General features: G+C 44.3%; 1 protein-coding gene across 1 annotated transcript in view; it reads right to left on the bottom strand.

Annotated features, from left to right (window-relative positions):
• Positions 1–1933: 1933 nt before the first annotated feature.
• The window catches only part of LOC101348634 (putative gastrointestinal growth factor xP4), a 32019-nt gene continuing 11361 nt past the window's right edge, over positions 1934–22591 (bottom strand). The window contains exons 3-7 of the mRNA XM_004384870.2: positions 12636–12652; positions 6375–6486; positions 5538–5687; positions 3927–4073; positions 1934–2097 (exon numbers count right to left, since the gene is read on the bottom strand). Coding sequence (XP_004384927.2) covers positions 1934–2097; positions 3927–4073; positions 5538–5687; positions 6375–6486; positions 12636–12652 — 590 coding nt within the window. The remainder of the gene's footprint in view (positions 2098–3926; positions 4074–5537; positions 5688–6374; positions 6487–12635; positions 12653–22591) is intronic.

The raw sequence follows: 22591 nt of genomic DNA, 5'->3' as shown, positions 1-22591 counted from the left end.
TGACCCTACTTGCTCTCCCTATACTGTGACAGCACACTCTTCCTTTCCACTCCTGATTTCCCATGTCCATTCAACCAGCTCCTGACCCTCTCTGCCTTCTCATCTCACCTCTGGACAGCAGCTTCCCGTTTAGTCTCATGTATCTACTTGAGCTAAGAAGCACACTCTTCACGAGTATCATTTTATGTCCCATAGTCCAGTCTAATCTTTATCTGAAGAGTTGGCCTCGAGAATCGTTTTAGTTTTGGGCTAACAGAGAGCCCAGGGGCCACGTCTTCCAGGGTCCCTCCAGTCTCAATCAAACCATTAAGTCTGGTCTTTTTACTAGAATTTGAGTTCCACACCCCGCTTTTCTCTTGCTCCATCAGAGACTCTCGGTTGTGTTCCAGGACAAGTAATCTTAACCGTTTTGGGATGACATGATGTTATCTGTAACTGATGGTGTCAGAACAACCAGGAGTTATAATATTTGAAACACATTAAAAAACCAAAGGACCCCCAAGCCCATGACCATAGTGAACATGCCTGGAATTTCTTCAGAATCCATGTTTCCATTATTAGAAGGACACTGTAGGAATTGGCTCACAAAATGGATGGTTAATACAGAAAAGAGAATTTCTAAAGAGGATTGGGATTTAGGGAGAAGGCATGAAAAGAAAGTTCCCCAAGAAAGGATTCCATCAGAAACGTAAGTGCTTACTTATTAAGGAATGTTCCTGCATCTAGAGATTCATACAAGTGGTCTGCACACTAGCCCCCCAAGAACAAGGGGGCTGTGGACCAGAAAATGTCCAACTGGTGGCATGGATTTGGGAGCTTCCACCAGACCCAGCATGCAATAGGCCACAGCATCACTTCTGGGAGTAGCACCTCCAAACTCCCAGGGGTATCGAAGCAAGCATAATTCATGTGGCCCCTGAAGAGTATGCCCCCTTTCCCAAAATCTATGTGGCCTGCCTTGAGCTGGCTGGCTCCCAAACACATGAACTACTTGTAAAGTGAGGAGAAGTGTGGGAAGGGTACAACACCCTGTAAAGAGTAAATTCACCAGAACCAGGGTTCTGCCTCCACTGGTCATTTGCCTTGAGTGTTTCTGAGACCTCATGCTGCCAGCAAGAGCCATTGTTTCATTGAGATTATAAATGGGTTGTAAACAAGATAAAAGTGCAAAAGTGACTCAAAGTTGTATGCTGCCTCCTTCTCTAAAATATGAGAATCTGAAGTGTAATTGCAACCAGAAAAGTAACATGGACCCACCTCCATCCCTTGAAGAAACACTGTTTACATCTCCCGTCTTCCAATGCAAAGTCGATGTCACTGATCACAACCCCACCCTGGAAGACAGCAACCTTGGATTTCCCAGCGTGACAGGCGTGTTGTGAATTTCTATTTTATTCTCCAGACTTGCTGGAGTTAAAAAAGGCTCTTTGAGAGACTTAGAGAATTAAAGAGCCTTTGATAGATCCACCTTGCCCGCCTCAACCAAATTTGAAATTTCTAGCTCTTTTTGACCTCATTATCATTCACAATGTTTCTGTTTGCATGTTTGCTTGTTCACTCAGAAATTTTAGTTGCCACATTAAACAGATTTTTGAACAGACAAGTTTAAATGTTTGGGCGTTCCATAGATCCTGCTCTTGTATGACCGAAAGACCTGTCAAAATACATGAAAGGTGTTTTGTTCTGTCTCTCTCTACCTTTTATCTCTTATAAAAACTCTCACTTTTTCTCTGTCCATCATAGCACATCTCCACTGTTGGTTCATGAATCTTTTCTGAAACCAAAATAAATTATAAAATTGATTTTGTCAGAATATTTGTTGAACAGGGGTAGACCACTGGGTGACGTATTTGGTGAGCCAGTTGGCTGGGCTGTGTGAGGTGTCAGGGAGGAGGGGAAGCTACAGAAAGACTGACATGGTGCCATCTGCCCCCTACTCCCGCCCATTGAGCTGAATAGTGTCAGGCCCCTTTAGAGCAGACACATGAAATGCCTTCAGTGCAATAGTGATTGCGTGCAAGGCTGCAGCCTGCGTGACATGCTCTCCATGGCTCTTTAAATCATCCTCCAAATCGAGCGTGTTGTTGAAGCTGCTCTCTGGTCGAGGGGAGAAACATGGACGCTCAGAGTTGGGAGGGCCCCCTCTACTCACATCAAGAATAGGGACAGTGTCTGCTCAGGGGAGGAGATGACCTGCTTCCTTGCCCTCATTTCAAAAGCAAGTCGTCTGTGACACATTTTGTAAACGTGAAGGGATCATGTATTTGCCATCTGAAATGATATGTTACTCTGAGTTTTTTAGGGCTAAAATCATTTTAACTTTTATAAAAATGATTGGGTCTGGGGAGTTATGGGAGCCCTGGTGGCACAGTGGTTAAGTGTGTGGCTGTTAACTGAAGGCCACTGTGTAGGAGAAAGATGTGGCAGCCTTTTACGCAAAAATGACAGCCTTGGAAACACTATGGGGCAGTTTTACTCTGTCCTTATGGGGGCGCTGTGAGTTGGAATCAACTCGACGGCAACGGGTTTAATGGATGGGGAGTTATAAGATGATCATGGATTGTGAAATCCACTTACGTGGACTACTCTATTGCTGCTAAAATACCCTATATGTATTTGATGAATAGGTTGCTTTCACAGCAAATTAAAAACGGTTAAAACCACACACACATACGCGTTCACACGTGCACACACACACACACTCTTACACACACACACACTCATACACACACGCTATCACCACTGCTGTGTCAATGAAGCCAAAAAGAAATTGAACAGATTTTAAGGGTTTTCTTTACTTGAAGAAGTTATATGTTAACCCATTGAGGAGAATACAAAGGATGTAAGGAAAACTCAGTAATTTATGAGACTTGAAATGTGAAGCTGATGAGATAGTGAAACTTCTTTTTTTTTTTTTTAGAACATTCAGTGAGCCAGGTCCATTCTCTGAGGCCAGCACTTCTTATTAACTGCAGTCTAGAAATTTAAAATACAACATGGTCAATGAAAGCATCGAGGGAACGAGGGAACGTAAGCTAGGAAGCTTGGGTGCATTTACTCAGTAACAGGAAATTTTGTCCAGCAGTTTTCTGCTGAAGAGAGGAGCTCCCCTCCCACAGGGGTCAAGGGAAGGAACAAAATCCTCCAGAGCAAGATTGTCATCTGTGGGGTCCATTCTGCCCAAACTATTAGAAAACTTCCAAGTGGACCCTTAGGTATATTTGGAAATTTCTTAAAATTAAAGGTTGTACTCTTTGGAGTACTTTGACATCCTAAAAGATCAATACATTCTCGTCTCATTTTTTGAGTAGGCTGCGTATTTTTGTCTTCCAAACTCATTGGAAGGAGATACATTGCAACTGGTGGGCAAAATTCACGTCTCAGACTGGACCCCCCTGGAGCTGACATTGCAGCAGGATGTTGTGGGCAGAATCTGTCTCATGTGGTCACTCATGAGAGAAGGGTGAGGTCCCCACGAAAAGGGACCATACCCGCTCTATTCTAGGCCTCCTCCTTGGTACCTAGCCCAGCGTCTGGCACTCAGTAGCATCTATAATTGGTGACTGAATCACCATAATGTAGGCAACCCTCCACACTGGGCGGAGACCTAGGGGCATTGCCGAAAATGAAAATGTTATTTTTCCAGCCATCATAAACCATACAGCCAGAATCCTGGAGGCTCTAAGCTTAATGAAAAGGGGCCGTCACTGTCGAGAACGTTCGGAATTGCCTTCAGAGCTGGTTCACGATGAAGGCAGGCTTGTCCATCAGTACTGTGCTTATAGTTGTACATGTTTTCCTGAAACGGCCACCTACTGGAGTCACTGGCCTGGCCCGGGACGGCATTTAGGCAGTGACTCCCACCTCCCCAGTTCCCACGGACCCCGAGGAATGAGGTAGTGGGGTGAGTCCTACAGCTGTGTTACCTTCCACAGACAGAGGGTAGAAACACCAAGGCACATTAGGGATGGTGTCGGAAAAGCAGCAATTTCGGGAGGCACAGTCTTCCGGGCTGATGGCGGGGTACCCGCAGTTCTTGCGTTCTGCCACTTCCATGACACACTGCTCCGCTTCTGCTCATGGGTTACCAGAGTCGAGGGAGGGACAACACAGAGACTCAATTAAGCCAGCAGCTGACGAGAAACTGCCTTTCCTATACTCCAGCTAGGAATAACATTGGATTTACAGCCTCAGTGTATCTGAGGCACCTAAGGGACCGTGACTTCTGGGACTGTAAAACCCAGGGGTTATTTAAGTGTTCGAGTCCCTGGCTGGTGCAAATGGTTAACACGATAGGCTGCTAACCAGAGGTTGGTGGTTTGAGTCCGCCCAGAGGTGCCTTGGAAGAAAGGTTTGATGATCTACTTTTTTAAAACATCAGCCATTGAAAACCATATGGCACACGGTTCTACTCTGACACACATAGGGTCACCATGAGCCAGAATTGTCTCGACAGCAACTGTTATTTTGTTCTGCTTTCGTTTCTTTCAAGCATCAGAGCCAGGGCAGGGCTGGCTCTGTCCTCTCCGCCCATATGAACCAGCCTGAGGTGGCAGCCAAAATCAGAAGGTGGAGGACTGGGGCCTTGGGAAAATTATTTTGCCTCTGTGAACTCAGTATAAAGCAAAACCAAATCCATTACCATGGAGTCAATGCAGACTTATAGTGACCCTATAGGACAGAGTAGAACTTCCCCATAGGGTATCCAAGCAGCAGCTCATGGATTTGAACTGCTGACCTTTTGGTTAGCAGCTGAGCTCTGAACCACTGCACCACCAGGGCTCCAGACTCAATATACCCCTCTGTAGGATGGGGATGGTCAGCTGTACCAAGACAACAAAAGGTTTATGAGCGCCTTTTGAGGATGTAAAGCGTTTGGTCAAGCTGTGGATACCACAGCAATACTTTCACTGGGGCGGGAGCCCTTGGTAACAATCAGCTATCTGTCTTGTTTCACTTCCAGAGCCAAATGAGCCCCTGGCTGACAGTCCTGGGGAACAAAACCCTTCCTGTGAGGGTGGATGACAGGCCAGGCGGCGCCGGGCTCCATCCCCACGGGGATGCTCCTCCAGGGTAACCTTCTTTTGTGCACACCTTCGAGTGAATGACTTGGTATTTTAATAATATGAACTGGCGTAAAACTCACTCCCAAAAGATAATCCTAGAATTCTGAGCTTAATTTCCTAACAGTTGAGCTCTGTTAGCACCTATACCCTTAAAATTATAGTAACTGGTTACATTTACCTTACAAGCTTCTTCAGATGTCATACTTTCAGAGCTAGAAGGGAGCTGAGTGTTTTTGGTTCTTCAAATAAAGTCAACCGTATGGTTTGAATGACTGTTTGCCAGAAGGGCACACAGCTGGCAAAGCATCTGCAAGGGTGGACACTGTGGTGGGTTGGCGAATGTCCCTTCCCTTTTGGCCTGGGCCAGGGCTGGACTAAGGCTGGGTGGGCACAAGCATTGGTGGATGGAGGGTATGGCAGAGCTGGCCCTGCTGCTGTGGACACAGCCCCTGGAGGAGGGTCCTTGATTACCTTCCACTGGAAGCGGGGTGAAACACCAAGGGACGCCGTAGATGCTGGAGTCGAAACAGCACCCGGATTTGAAGCACTGGTCGCTGGTAATGCCAGGGAAGCCACAGTTCTCCCTCTTCTCGGGGTTAATCTTTGAGCAGCGGCAAGCGGCTGGGGAAGAAGCCTCATCAGCCAACCCCAGCGGCAGGTGCACGCTCCGGCCTGGCTCATGGGGCTTTCGGGGACACCTTCACTGAAAAACCCAGAGTCTTGTCTTGCCCATATTTGAACTACGCAATTCTTTTCTGAGGCGCTAACAAGGTTTTGCTGAAACTGTTTTTATGAGTTAAAAAGGAAACAAGCATGAACAAAGGACCCAGGAGAAGCAAGAGATGAGCAGGTGGGACTCAGAGGAGCCCTCAGTGAGGCGGCCCTCCTGACCCAGCCCACTCCCCACCTGGCCACCACACCCGCGGTTATCCAGACCTTTCCCTGGACGGAGACCCTTCTTAGCGGTCTCCTGTAGCCCCTGCTGTCCTGCCTGAGTGATGGGAAAGCGAGTGTGTGCATACGCAGGAGACTGATCTATGCCACCAGAGCATCACAAAATCATTTCAGCTGCTTCCCCTCTTGAATTAACTTACCCTACACCCTTTTTTCCCTTAAGAGAAACATAAAAGAAACCCTGTAGAATAAGAGATCCACTGAGGGAGAGAGAGGCACTACTGAAAGCAAAGACTTACAACCCCTATGTCCCAGGGGCATCGTGGGGGTTCCAGGCTCACCGAGCCTGAAGCGCTCCATTTCACAGATGACGAAACTAAGCCGCAGTGGGTTACTTTTGGGGTGTTCACTTACAGGGCTTCTCACTGGCTGCCATGGCACACAGCCCCAGGACGAGAAGGGCCACCAAGAGCCCAGAACCTCGAGGTCCCATGTCGTAGGTACAAATGTTTCTTCCAGGAGCTGCCTACAGAATGTACAGTCCACATGCCTCAGGGCGTTTTATAATCTCCTCTCTGTTTGCTCAACATGCACAGATAACCTTTCTGCTCTTCCCTGTGGCGCCACACTTTGGACCTTTGTTGGGAAAGGGATTTGAGAGTGTAGGTGAGGAGGCTAGGCGTCTGGCCAAGGAGCCAGGCCCCCTGCTGCCACTGAGGCCTCCCCTGCCCTGGGCAGAAAGGCGGGTCATGCCAGGCTAACAGCCAGGTTGCCGACGTGGAAAGCTGGACATGTGCACTTCCGGCCCTGGGCAGAGTAAGGACACACACAGGCTCACACCCAGCAGAGGATAAACCGTGCATTTCTTCTGATAAAGTGCACGCAGCCACTGGAATCTTAAAAATTGTTGTGGCCAACGCTGTTGGAGAAAATTGATGGGCCTGTTGCTGATATATAGAAGATCCGTCCCCAAGGAACGGGAGAACCTTCAAGGACCCCAGGAAACCCATCCAGGGCCCCACAGTTAGACACCTTTCCCAGGCTCCGTGCTGTCAACCCTTGTCTGAATGCCCTCATCTCCATCTTCAGGAGCAGAGGCTTCTCTCCATGGAGATGAGGCTGACTATGTAAGAGGAGAGGCCAAGATGAGTGGTTAGTAATAACAAGTTCATTTTCAGCAAACCTCTGAAGTTCATTGTGTTTCCTCCATGGGAACTCTGTCGTGGTTGTTATTGTTAGCTGCCATCAAATTGTCCCTGACTTGTGGCAACCCCACGCACAATAAGATGAAACACTAGGTCCTGGTCCTGCTCCATCCCCACAATCAGTTGTGGATTGAACTTTTATGATCCATAGAGTTTTCACTGGCTGATTTTCAGATGTAGATCACCAGACCTTTCTTCCTAGTCTTAGTCTGGAAGCGCAACTGAAAACTTTTTAGCATCATAGCAATACTCAAGCCTCCACTGATACATGGGTGGTGGCTGCACATGAGGGAATTCTGCACGTGTCCTACAAGATGGCACTGGGGACAAAGATCTGCCAGGGGTGTGATATATGGGTATGATGTATGAGGGATAAGAGAGAAAACCAAGAGAAAAAAGAGGGAGATGTGTTAGGGACGGAAGGAGGTTCTAAATTCTCCACCACACAAGAAATTAACAGGAGGTTGGCAATCTGTAAACCATAGATTGAGCAGCCAGTGACCCACAGATTTATGGAATCTAAAAACCTTGACCCAAGAGCAGGCGCTGTCCTCAGAGTCGAGACAGCTGACCTCTGTCCTCCAAGGCTTCTTCCAAGTTCAGCCTGAGCAATACCAGACCAGATCCCTGACCATTCACCCACCAATTGACCACTGGGACTCACTCTTTTGAAAACCTTGGAAAGGTAAATTTCCCCATCCCACATCCCTCTTACCTTAGTCACCACCAAGACATAAGTGCTCTGATTTATCCATTATCTCCTATATTCTCATCCCCAGTATCATCTATGCTTCCCCTTCCTTGACCCAACTTCCCACCACCAGCCCCATCTGAACCTTTCAGCATTTCTGCTGAATCAGCCTGATCCATGGCAAAGAAACCCCTTATCATCCTCAAGCACTTAGGCCTCTTGCCCCCTCCTGGCCCTAAGAGAAGCTTACATCTTACCTGAGATGCTTCCTATCTCAGGTGGAGGATGCAGGTCCTTACCCAGGACCACCTCCAGCCCATACAGTGCTTCTGTGGACATTAGAAAAAGGCACATTTTCTTCAAGACAAGTTACTTCCACCTGTTTGGAGATTATAATAAACGTGATGTCTACAACATGAGGGGTATCCTACTTGATTGGAGAGCTGGTAGACACAACATGACTTCTACAGTTGTAGTTGGTGGCCATGCTCTCACCACATGGGCTCAGGCTGAGGGGCTGGGCATTGACTTTGAGCCTCATGTCTCCATCTCATTTAAAAACCATGCTCCTTAAAAACCCAGGCTTTGAATTATAGCCCTCCGAATGCCCAACCCTACCATCACCTACTGACCTCAGTCAGTCTGTCCCCTTTGTTAAGTATTTTAGTACCCAGTTCTCTGTATTCCTTGTCACACTGAGACTTATCAACATCCTAGGCAGTTTCAGCATTTCAGTGGACTTCTCATCAAAATTCCTGGTCGCTCATATTTTTATCTCCTCCTCACCTCTCCACCCCTACTTTATTTCTGCCACCTGTCCCATGACCACACTCAGAGCCTGTTTGTAATCCAGAACTTGTGCTCTACCTCTGAAAGGTAAGATGCAAATGTCTTTTCTGTTCAGGATGTTCTAAGGTTCTAAGACTCTCTCTTTAACTCCCACCACACTTGTTCTCTAAATCCTAAAACCCTCTAATCCCCAACCTCTCTGTTTTCACTCTGGGACCACCATCCTGTCTATTCTTTCCTGTTTCCTTCCTTCTCCATCCCGATTTCCATGGACCCCACTTCACTCACTCTCTTACCCACTCTTTACACCACCAGGTACACACGATTAGTTTTCTGTCTACAAGCCTGCCCTGTCTGCTGAGCTCAGCTAGTGTATGCCACTGATTGCTGCCACTGTAAATCCATTGCTTCAGACCTTTCTGGGCACTCAGTGTAGCTTGATTCTTCTTCATGTCTAGCCTTCTCCACTTCCTTCAAACTTTCATTTTGCACACTCTGGGGATGACGTTGTCTACCAGATCACATAGAAAACAGAAGCTAACAAAAGGGGAGTCTTCAAATATCACCCATGTGGGCTTCCACTTCTGACTAGTGGAGTAACTTGTACCAGACTAGCATTCCCATTAAAAATAACTCTAAAACTGGACAAAATATATAAACAATAGGCTGTATCAAACTGTGATCCCTGAGAGAAAGGAAATAACGGGGTGAACCCCATTATTGCCTTGTTTTCTGGAGGCACTTTCTGGACTACAACACAGACAGGAGGAAGCCCAAACAGAACACAGCAGTCTCTGAGGTGAGGAGACAGAGATGTAATTGGGAGCTACTGAGGCAGATGAAGGGTAGGCTACCAAAGAAAAGGAAGCTCCATAAATCTGAATGGGGGTCTCCTTGAGTTTTTGGCCAAATCCTTAGCTGCCCATGCACACAAGGCCAGGCAAAGAACAACTATGTGGTAAAGACAACCTCTGAGGAGATGTAAACTGAATAACTACTGGCGTTCTCAGCTGGGAGATATTTGAGTCTGACTTGAGTGGCAAAAATTGCTGATCACCTCAGGTATTCAATAGAGGTACAGAAAGGCCATGCCATAAGAGTAGGACAAATCTACTGCTAGATGAAAGTGCTGCTCTAGACTTACCCTAACAAAACCTGCCTTGAAAGATTCAAGCTAATCTGCAAGTAAATTAACTGCCAGACAGAACAAAACCCAACACTTTGTTAAAGAAGATGACAAAATCTAGACACAAAACAACATAGCATACACAATGTCTAACACAAAATCAAAAGTTCCTAAACATGTGAAGAGCAGGAAACCATGACCCATAATCAGTAGGAAAAAGGTCAATATTTTTATAGAAACAGACCCAGAAATAAAAGACTATGGAATTAGCAGATAAAGACTTGTAAAAAGCTATTGTAAATATGTTCAAAGATTTAAAGAAAAACACAAATATAATGAGGTAACAAAGCATCTCAATAGAGAAATGGAAATTCTAAAAGTGAACTAAGTGAATATTCTAGGAATAAAAAATAAAATATCTGATATGAAAAATTCAATGGATAAGCTTTAGGATAGATACTGATCATTAGATACTGCAAAATAAATGACCAGTTTACCTAAAGCAGGACAACATAAACTACTCAAACTGGAAAATAGAGAGGAAAGGAGCTGAAAAAAATGAGCAGAGCATTAATGACCTGTCAGACAATACCAAGCAGTTTATAGTACACATAATTGGTGTACCAGTAGTAGAGAAGAGATAGGTTGCACAAGAAAAAAGTGTATGAAGATATATGGTCAAATTTTTTCTTTAAACTTGATAAAAAAAATATATAAACCCACAGAATCTAGGAGTTTAACAAACTCCACACTAGAAATACAAAGAAAACCACACCGAAGTATATGATCAATTGTTAAAAATCAATTCTTAAAAGCAGCTGGAGAAAAAGACACAGTGCTTACAAGAGAACAACAATAACAGCTGACTTCTCATCTGAGACAATCCAAACCAGAAGGCAATGGAACGACATCTTTAAAGTGCTTAAGGGGAAAAAAAAAGCTTTTCAAGTCATAATTTCATAATTCTGTACTCAGTGAAAATAACATCCAAAAATGAAGACAAAATACTTTTTAGCTTAACAAAAGCTGAGAGAATCTGTCATTGACATGCCTGTTCTTCAAGGAATTTTAAAGGAATTTCTTCAAGTTGAAGTTATGACAGCCCCTAATATAGGGCAAGTACTCCAAGTTGTCACAATTCCCACCTATCTGGATTTACTCAGTTATGACATCTGCTTGGCCTCTGTAAGTGTTTAAGGTTACAACCCAGTCTAAAAACTGAACCTTTTGCTGTCAGGTCAATTCCATCTCATAACGACCCTATGGGACAGAGTTGAACTGCCCCATAGGGTTTCCAAGGAGTGGCTGTAGATTTGAACTGCTGACCTTTTGGTTAGCAGCTGAGCTCTTAACCACTGTGCCGCTAGGGTCTAGTTCTCATTATTTCTCACTTGGTTTACTACAATTGCCTCCTCACTGGTCCCTCAGCTATCAACAGTTTTTTCTCCATCCAGACAATAATCTGGTGCCATAATTATCTTTATAAAATTAAAATCTATCAGTGTCATCCCACTGCCACTTTCTGGCTCCTCACAGACTGTAGGGTAAAGACCAAACTCTTGAGAATGAAAAGCAAGCTCCTTTATGAACTGGACCCTACATACTTCTTTACTGTATTTTATTGCTAGGTTCTCCTCATAATATAAGCAGCTTGCACTTCCCTAAACACACTCTGGTCTGTGAGCCTTTGCTCTTGTGTCCTCATTTCTCCGTAATGCCCTTTCTTCACTCTTTGTCTTGCTGTTCATCCTCCAGATCTTAATTCAGGAATCACTTCTTCCAATAAGCCTCCCCTTACTTCCCCCAGAATGAAGTTAGATGTCCTTCATCCTTTCCCCCACAGCAATCTTTTTTAATCTGAATCATAACACTTAACACACCACACTATAAAAATTTTTACTTTTCTGGCTCTTTTGTTAATTATACTGACAATAACAGCTAACACTTATCGTAGGATTACTTTGTGCCAGGCAATATTCTAAAGGTTTTACATGCTATCTGCTTTTTAATCCTTACGATAATCCAAAGAAGGGGCTAAATTTATCATCCCCATTTTAGAGCCTAGATAGGTGACATAGTTGCCCAAATAACACAGCAAGTAAGTGTGGGGTGAAGATCCAGGGCCAAATCTGTGTCTCATTCATTTTTCAGCCCTGGAACCTATCCCAGTGTCTGGCACATACCAGACTCTTAATGAGAGAGAATTGAGTGGAGAAGTAGGTACCAGCATCACAGAAATTCGGGGGATTAAGAATTCCCCACTGTCTTAGTCATCTAGTGCTGCTATAAAAGAAATACCACAAGTGGATGGCTTTAACAAAGAGAAGTTTATTCTCTCACAGTAGGCTACAAGTCCAAATTCAGGGCGTCAGCTCCAAGGGAATGCTTTTTCTGTCGGCTCTGGAGGAAGGTCCTTGTGATGCATCCATCTTCCCTTGGTCTGGGAGCGTCTCAGCACAGGAACCTCAGGTCCAAAGGATGCGCTCTGCTTCTGGCACTGCTTTCTTGGTGGTATGAGATTCCCATGTGTCTCTGCTCACATCTGTCTTTTATATCTCAAAAGAGATTGGCTTAAGACACTATCCAATCTTGTATACTTCATCAGTATAACTGTCACTAATCCATCTTATTACATCACAGTGATAGAGTTTACAACACATAAGGAAATCACATCAGATTACAAAATGGCACACAATCATACAATACTGAGAATCATGACCCAGCCAAATTGATGCACACATTTTTTGGGGGCCATAATTCAATGCATGACACCCACCTAGTACTGCCTATTACCCAAATTACCTTCTGAAATTCATAAAATAATATCTAGATATGGATATGCGCGAATAAGGCAAACCTCTTACCTGATTAGTTTCATCATCTATAAAAGGGGAGGGAGAGAGAGGACTTACTAAATGCTCTCCAAGGTTCCCCAAGTCTCCTAAAATCTAAGTATGATAATATCTCATTTTTATACCACTAACATGGGAAAAAGTGGTTTTATTATCAAAATTTCCTCCCTTAAAGTCCCTAAATGTAGACGAGAAGGGCTGAACAACATACATATTCAATTTCCCCTCCAGCCTTTCATGCTCCTGAGCTTTGTTGCACTGATCTATATAGTGAGTAAAGAATAAACAATTTTAAAGCCCAGGGTTTTAAAAAGGAGCCCTGGTGGTGCAACAGTTAAGTGTTTAGTTGCTAACCCAAAGGTTGGCAGTTCAAATCCACCCAATGGCTCTGGAGAAGAAAGACCTGGCGATCTGCTTCTGTAGATTAGGAAACATTATGGGGCAGTTCTATTCTGTCACATGGGGTTGCTATGAGTTGAAACATTGATTCAACAGCACCCAACAACAACAAAGCCCAAGGATAAATGTACTTATATAACAAAGAGCTTGGTCAAAGCTAAGAGAGGGAATAAATAAATGAACCAATGTAGATGAGAATTTTGACACAGAGTTTGGGAGGGAATGAAAATTAGAAATGTCTTCATGAGCTATCTACCAGCTGCTCCTTGGAAACCCTATGAGGCAGTTCTACTCTGTCCTATAGGGTCGTTATGAGTCATAATTGACTCCATGTCAACAGGCTTGGTTTTGGTTTTTTGGTTCATGAGGTATATACCAGGTATATAGTTGGGCAGACATAAATTTTAGGACATTTTCGAATGTGCTGTGCAATGGAATTTCTCTTTGCACTGTTTTAAGAGACTTTAGTCAAGCTTTAAATTTCATTTAAATGTCTCTTTGGCATCTGAGTGGCTGTTTTGTTCTGTTTTATTTGACATCGTGCTGAAACAAGCAGTGATCTGGCCAGTTTTAAAACTTAAAAGTAAATAGAGCGTCCCAGACAGAGCGGGAGAAAAATGTAGAACAAAATTCAAATTCACAAAAAAAGACCAGACTTACTGGTCTGATAGAGACTGGAGGAACCCGTGAGACTATGACACCAGCACACCCTGCTAACTCAGAACGGAAACCACTCCCGAAGTCCACCTTTCAGTCAAAGATAGACAGGCCTATAAAACAAACAATAACACATGTGAGGAATATGCTTCTTAGTTCAATCAACTTTAAGAGACCAAATGGGCAACACCTGCCCAAAAGCAAAGATGAGGTGGCAGGAAGGGACAGGAAAACTGGAGAATGGACACAGGGAACCCAGGATGTAAACGGAAAGGAGGAGAGTGCTGACACATTGTGACGATTGCAACCAATATCACAAAACAGCTTGTGTATAAATATTTGAGAAACTAATCTGCACTGTAAACTTTCATCTAAAGCACAATAACATTTTAAAAAATGATAAAGTGCATTAATTAAAAAAAACTTAAAAATATTTAAACTATTTAGGTTCCATATGTCAGGGAAAGAATGATATCTTACAGTAAGGCTTGGCAAACTATGTCCTGTGGTCTGGTCACATGTTTTTTAAATAAAGCATTATTGGAACACCGCCATGCACATTCATTTACACATTATCTATGGCTGCTTTCAAGCTACAATTGCAGATTTGATTACTTGCGAGAGAGATTACATGGCCCACAAAGTGTAAAATAATTACTATCTCACCCTGTCAGAAAAAGTTTGCCTGTTCCTGTATTGTGGTCTTAAAACTGTCTAAAACTGAATTCAGAAGGAAAAAAAAAGATGAAGACAGGGGAAATATATTTTATTTTATTTATAAGTGAAATGTTATAGAAATAAACATTAATACTTTTTTTCCCCTCTATATAACCTGGTGTTGAAATTGATATATTTGGTGTACTGACAATTCTCCATGAGACTCTTAGGTTTCTACGTGTCTTGTGAATGAGGCGCTGTCCTTGTGGTGTAAAACCTAATACTGAGGTTCAGTATAATGTGCTGCCCTGACACCTGCTGAAATCAGGAGGTCCTCCAATAATCTAACCACAAGCTCCCCTCCCTGCTCTGTTCCTACAGATAAGATCCCCTAGCCAAACAACCCTCCTAATCAAAAAAACAGGCACAGTGCCTGCTTATCCTTGAATGCTTATCCCTGCCAACCCACAAAATTATTCAAACAAGCCAATCACATCCTCCCTCGGGAACTGGGGGACACCCAACCCCTTGATACTACAAAGTCTGCCTTCCACAGCCCTGCTTTTTCACTCTGTTCCTGAGTGCAGTCCCCATGTGGCCCCCCCCCATGGTGTGTGGTGTCCCCCTGGGCTGCAATATATGTAACTAATAAACTGCTGTAGATCTCATCTGACCAGTGTTAGGTGTCATATCTTCAGCCATCCCATAACCCTAAGGTAAGAATCCTTCCGTCATCAGCAGGGTGACTAGCAGGTGATCTAAACAGTCCTGTCTTCTGGATTATATTTTCAAGGATGTTTGTATAGGGAACCTTGGAAGACAGACACGTTTTCTCCCCCTGAAGCAAAGAGAAGCAAAAATTTTTTATGCCTTATATAAAGGATTTGGTTCTTAAGGTCAGGGTCCCTGCCCTGTAATGCATCCTACTGGGTATACAGGCATCCATCTGAGCCCATCCGTGTCATCCTGGGGGGGATTAAGGACAATGGGAATTGACACAAACATGCTGATGCCCATTGCTGCTTCCTATACCATGAGTAATAAAGTAATTTATCTTTAGAGGGCTTTGGACAGAGCAGGAGAAAAATGTAGAACAAAATTCAAATTCACAAAAAAAGACCAGACTTACTGGTCTGACAGAGACTGGAGGAATCCCCGAGACTATGGCCCCTGGACACCCTGCTAACTGAGAACTGAAGTCATTCCCAGAGTCCACCTTTCAGCCAAAGATTAGACAGGCCTACAAAACAAACTATAACACGCGTGAGTAATGTGCTTCTTAGTTAAGCCAAGTATGCGAGACCAAATAGAAAACACCTGCCCAAAAGCAAAGACAAGAAGGCAGGAAGTGACAGGAAAACTGGACGAATGGACACAGAGAACCTGGGGTGGAAAGGAAAGAGGGAGAGTGTTGACACATTGCAGGGAATGCAACCAATGTCACAAAACAATTTGTGTATAAAAGTTTCAGTAACAAATTAATTTGCGCTGTAAACTTTCACCTACAACACAATAAAATAAAAAGTAATTTATCTCTGACCCAAGAGTTTCATTTCTTTGGCCAGCACCTATGAAACTGTAGCAGGCCAGTTTGTGAGTTTGCAAGCAGGATAATATCTCAGACCCTTCACAGTTCTTGAAACAAATAAACTAGACCTGGTTATATGTGGAAAATCTGTCAGTGTTTGCCTTTAGAATAGTTGTTCTCTATTGATTAGGTTCACCCAGCCTCATTGTACCACCTATGTATGTAGGAATGAGTGATTTGAGGACTAAGTTTTGCCTGACCCAAGCCATGGTATTTTCAATTGCCTCATATGCATGCAAAAGCTGGACAATGAATAAGGAAGACTGAAGAGGAACTGATGCATTTGAATTATGATGTTGGCAAAGAATATTGAATATACCATGGACAGCCAGAAGAATGAACAAATATGTGTTGGAAAAGGTACAGCCAGAATGCTCCTTAGAAGCAAGGATGATGAGACTTCATCTCACTTACCTTGGACATGTTATCAGGAGGGACCAGTCCCTGGAGAATGACAGGGTCAGCAAAAAAGAGGAAGACCGTCAATGAGATGGATTGATACTGTGGCTGCAACAATGGGCTCAAGCATAGCAACGATTGTGAGGATGGCACAGGACTGGGCAGCATTTTGTTCTGTTATACATAGGGTCGCTATGAGTTGAAATCAACTCAATGGTACCTAGCAGCAACAACAACAACAAATATTTTGCTACCCAAAAATATCCAGCCTAAGGACAATGTTAAGATCCGATGCAGTGCAATGAATCGCTTTTATATGGCCTTTCTAGCCATGGTCTTATAACTCCCATAGAACGACTGGCTGGGCCACAAGCTTGCAAAGAGATGGGTCAATTAACTATGCAAATAGTGAGTTGAAAAGCCACATAATAGAGCCCCTAGCAGTCCAGCTAGGGGATTGATCAGTTTTGCTATGCAAATAGTGGCTTGAAAATCCACCTAATAGGATTGAGCCCCTTGCAGTCCGTCTACAGGGTTGATAGATTTACTACGCAAATAGTGGCTTGAAAATCCACCCAATTGGATTGAGCCCCTTGTGGTCTCTATGGAATTGGTCTATTTTGCCATCCTGCTAGACTTATATAAAGGCCAATCCCACAGAGGTTTCAGGAGACCTCACTATCATCAAGAAGAATCTGGAGTAGAAGGCATCCTTTGGAAATGGGATCCCTGTGCTGAGAATCTCCTAGACTCAGAAAATAAAGATGAAAAGACAGTTGCCTGTTTGGCCCATGGAGAGAGAGAGATGGCTGCAGTGGACTTGTTGGCTCGCTTAGAGAGAACCGGGTGCCTCCATGTAGGAGGTTGCTGGTGGAGTGCCTCCATGCAGGACTTGCCTGATGCTAAAGAGCTGTAACACCTGCAGAAGCCTGAGTGTGTTCTGTGCAACATACCTCATCTCCTGGGCAGCACAGTGGGAGCCACATGAGCACTTGGGCAGCATGGGTCCAGGTCACATGGCAGCAAGAGAATCATGCAGGCCTGGGCGGCATGGCAGGAGACAGTGGCAGAGGCCCAGAGAGGCCCAGTTGGCAGAGGCTCTGGAGATACTGTGCAGGGGTCTCCCCGCTGGTGAGGTAAGGTCCAGCAAGGCTCGGTGGCAGAGAGGAAGCTTCAGGAGCCATGCAGGCTTACCGAATGTCATGGTGGTAGTCACAGGCAGCAGTGACCTGAAGACAGCATCTGACCTGAATCACAGAGTGTTGGCCCGGCAACATAAGAATGGACATGGGTAATATGGGGAAGGGTAAGTTCTTCCCTTTGAAAATCTTTTTTATTGTTTTACTGTTTGCTTTCTATAAATAATATTAGTGGCTTTCACTTTGCCAAGACTGTATAAGTATCTTGTGTGTCTGGTTCAATCACAGATGAACGCAGCATCAACGGAATGGTTGATGCCAGTGGGCGTATGTGCCTCATTCCTAGCAGTCTTATGGCTGCCTGGAAGTTTGAGGCCCAGCCTGCTTGCAGGTGTAATGCAGATAGACAAGGCCTTACATCTAAGAAGAACACTTGAGAAATACCTTAAAAATAGTAATATTCATTCTTCTGTTACTAACTATAATCTCTCTGCCTGCACCTTTAAATTGGTGACTCCTTCTTTCCTTATAATCACTGATACCTTCCAGTGAGCTATATGTGCTTGAATTTGCCAGATATGTGTCTCTTTCTGACTAATTGATGTTTCCTATCAAGTTTAGGAAACCCTGGTGGGGTAGTGGTTAAGAGCCATGGCTGCTAACCAAAAGGTCGGCAGTTTGAATCCACCAAGTGCTCCTTGGAAACTCTATGGGGCAGTTCTACTCCGTCCTATAGGGTTGCTGTCATGGATTGAATTGTGTCCCCAAAAAATATCTGTCAACTTGGTTATGTCATGATTCCCAGTATTGTATGATTGTGTACCATTTTATCATCTGATGTGATTCCCTTATGTGTTGTAAACTCTATCACTTTGATGTAATAAGATGGACTAGTAGCTGTTATGTTGATGAGGTCTACAAGATTAGATAGTGTCTTAAGCCAATCTCTTTTGAGATATAAAAGTGAGAAGTGAGCAGAGACACATGGGAAACTCATACCACCAAGAAAGCAGTGCCAGCAGCAGAGTGTGTCCTTTGGACCTGAGGTTCCTGCGCAGAGAAGCTCCCATACCAAGGGAAGACTGATGAGACGGACCTTCTTCCAGAGCTGATGGAGAGAGAAGCCTTTCTCTGGAGCTGACACCCTGAATTTGGACTTGTAGCCTACTAGACCTTGAGAGAATAAATTTCTCTTTGTTAAAGCCATCCACTTATGGTATTTCTGTTAGAGCAATACTAGATGACTAAGACATTCACTGTGAGTCAGAATCGACTTGATGGCAATGGGTTTGGTTTGGGTTTTTTAACAGGTTTATAACCTTTGAATATTTCCACATACCGCCCCTCCCCACACTCACAAAGAAAGAAAAGGGAGTTTTCTTAATCTAACGTATCCTTCCTAATGACCTTACAAATATGCTCTTAACCCACACCTTGGCTTAAAGAATTAGTTCCTGATCTAGTTCTTAGCTCAATATTCTCTGAACAGAACCCTCTTATTGTGTGGAAAATTATCTAGAAGCAGTGGTAGCCTCCCAGTACACTATCAGACGTAAAACAGAAAGGCTCACAGGCCAGGTTAAGGTGCTCAGATCCCACAGTTCATTAAATCAATCTGAAATAAGGGTGAAAAGCAAGGGGAATGAGAAGCTGTAGGTTAGCACTTAGCATAGCCTACAGGTGGATGGAAGGACCCCACACCTGAATCCTAGTATCTTAGTTACCTAGTGCTGCTACAGCACAAATATCACAAGTGGGTAGCTTTAAAGACAGAAATTTATTTTCTCATGATTTGAGGTTAAAAGTCAAAATCAAGATCTTGGCCATATGGATTCCTTTTTCATCAGTAGCCCTGCGTATTAGTTGGTTTCTTGGAGTTCCTTTGCTTGTAGATGATCCTCACATGGCATTTGTCTTCCCCCATGTATGTGTCTTTCTATTCTGGACTTTTTATAACTCAGAAGGGATTAGGTTTAGGATCCATCCTACACTGGTGTGACCTCATTAACATAACTAAAGAAAAACCCTATTTCCAAATTGGATCACATCCACAGGTACAAGGGCCAGGAATTCAACACATATTTTGGGGGACACAATTCATTCCATAACACCTGGGTTAGGCCATGTTAACATACCCTGTCCCCCTCTCTGAACATAAGCCACCCCCACTGATGAGGTTACAAGGGCCAGAATAAAGGTTTGAGTAAGAGGGTCAGGAGATGGGAGGTGCCTGGGGCCAACACACACTCTCGCTTTACTGGAAACCAGCAAGGGGCAGTAGGCCAGGCCACACCTGTAGCTCATTATCATCCACAGAGCAATCATGTGCTTTTAGCTTGAGCTTCTGGGCAGAGCACACATGGAGCCTGAATTGGGCTGTGATGGTGGTCACCAATGGGTGGTTGATTGAGGGATGCATGATCTGTTTCTTACGACTTGTTCTTTCCATCCTTCTCCATCTATAATAATGTTCCTGCTTGTTCCTTCCTTTTTATCCTATAACACACCATACAGGTTACCAACTGACTTGCTGTCCACATTTAACACATCTTAGGAACATCATCTACACCTCACAAGCCACTCGTTTACCCACCGTCTGTGCTTAACATATTTTCAGTTTCACATGTCCTATTTGCTTTCTTACCATCTATAGCAGAATTGAATAGTCTGGAATAACAGAGCCAACATCCATGACACCTGCTGTAGGGAGAACATCCTGACCCAGAACCAGCATAAGGCTGGTTCCCATGAGGCAGAGGTCAAATGTACCTCTGCTTTCCCACTTCTCCATTATTTCTCTTACCATCCTTTCTCCACGTGGCACTCTCTATTTCCCCGGTGGGCTTGATAATTTGCTGCAAGTCACAAAGAACTCACAGACTATGCCTATGGTTATGTGTTTTATTAGGGTAACAACAAAGAAGTTACAGGATACAATTCGGGGTACAACTCAGGGTAAACGTCAGGAAACTCAGGATACAGCTCAGGGTCAAGTATAAGGGCAAGGTCTGGGAAGGTCCTCGAAGCAGAGAATCCGTATTCCCCATCAATCAGGGCAGCTTCAGACAAACTCTCTGCTGGAACAGGTCTTCCTCATGGTGACTACTGGACAGCTTTCCTCTCAACCAGGGTAGCTTTGCCCTCAGGTTCCAGGGCTTTTATAGGCCAGCCCACATACTCCTTGTCGATTACAAGGCAGGCTCCCTAACTAACCCAGGAAAAGATGAGCTGCTAGGTGGGTCTCCCCAGCCAATTCTGATAAACATCAACCACAGGGTGGGTCATAAACCAAACATTCCTTGCAAACCACTTATGCAGATAGCAAACTGACCAATCCCTGCAAGTTGCTTATGCAGATAGTAAACTCACCAATTATTTGATGGATTCCAACCCAACCAGTCATTCTGAAAGAATTACAAACGCAGGGTAGAAAGGCTACATAAGGGAAACCCATTGCACCACACCTGCTCTTTATTGATTTGGATTGATTGGGGCTCTTCAGTTGCAAGTAACAGACACCAACTCAAGCTGAAGGAGAAAAGAAGGGTTGATTATATGGCTCATCAGGCAGTGGTGGTTCAGTCGTAGAATATTCACTTTACATGAGGAAAAGTCAGGTTTGATTCCCAGCCAAGGCACTTCATGCACAGCCACCACCCATCTGTCAGTGGAGGTTTACATGTTGCTATGATGCTGACCGGAAACCCTGATTGCATAGTGGTTAAGAGTTTGCCTACTAACCAAAAGGTCCGCAGTTTGAATCCACCAGGCGCTCCTTGGAAGCCCTATGGGGCAGTTCTACTCTGTCCTATTGGTTTGCTATGAGTCAGAATCAACTTGACAGCAATGGGTTTGGGTTATGATGCTGAACAGGTTTCAGTGGAGCTTCAAGGCTAAGAGGGACTAGGAAGAAGAAAGGTCTGGTGATCTACTTCCGAAAATCATCCAATGAACATTCTATGGATCACAATGGTCCTATTCACAATCAGTCATGGAGATGATGAGGACTGGGCAGTGTTTTGTTCTGTTGCGCACGGGGTCACCATGAGCTGGAGTTGACTCAACAGCAGCTAACAACAACAGTATCTGTCACTGGAACCCCAGGTCTGGAGAGCAACCAGCCTCAGCCAGGGCCACCGCAGGGACAAGCAGTGGTCAGAACCCCTCCTGCCTTCCCTGGACCCCTCTCTGCACATCTACCTCATTCTCCTCCCTGCTCCTCAGACCTCATGCCAACAGCTCACTCACACTTCCTGACTACACATTCTGAGTCCATTCCAGGACTGAGGCAGACACAACTCTCTCCCACACCAGTTGTCTACCTCGAGAAAATCCTACAATTTCTCTCAAAAAAGTGAGTTTCTATCCCCGAGAGATTGCCCAAACTTTTGTCAACAAATCTTCAAGGCCACAGAAAGTTCTAGAAAGTTCTCTGACTTTCCAGTCACCACCAGGCTGCTAGGAAAAGGGTGGAGTGTGGGATGGACAGCTTTGACAAGTGTCTGGTAGTGAACTGGTCATTTTAGCTTCTTGGTAAAACAAAACAAAAGTTCAACTGACACATAATTCCATTGAGTTGTTCTGAAGTAGACCAACTGTTGCTAAAAATATAAAATACCAGGAAACTTCCCACTGCCAAACAATATATTGATATATAACAATTATGAGTGAGGTTTTCGCTCCCCTAGTCCAGTAGTTTGGGGAAGCTGGGTGTGGGCGTCCCTCACAAGTGGCACCTTACACAGGCCTCTCTCAGTCTGGCCTCCTCAGGCTGGGAGCAGGGAAGGGGCTCCAGCCCTTTAAAAGCCCTGTGTGGTGACTGTGTCACACTACCCAAACTGTTAAACACTTGTGTTTTATCAACCAGGTTACTCTTACTAAGGCATGTTATGGGCACCAGCTTGACTGACTCTTTCCCACTTCGAACTTGTGACATTCAAGGACTCTGGAATAGCTCCAGCAGAAGCCATCAATTATTCCCTTAAAAAATATATGATCAGGGAGTTCTGGCAAAATGGCGCTCTAGGCAAAAGCACCACGCCGTCCCTCCACACCAAAGATCCGAAAAACTAAGCCAAACAGAGAATACAACAATCCTGAAACCCTAAAACATCAAATGAAGAGATAAA

This window comes from Trichechus manatus, unplaced genomic scaffold (genome assembly GCF_000243295.1).
Source record: "Trichechus manatus latirostris isolate Lorelei unplaced genomic scaffold, TriManLat1.0 scaffold00128, whole genome shotgun sequence".
Lineage (NCBI taxonomy): Eukaryota > Metazoa > Chordata > Mammalia > Sirenia > Trichechidae > Trichechus > Trichechus manatus.
This window is presented reverse-complemented; position numbering and strand designations above follow the sequence as displayed.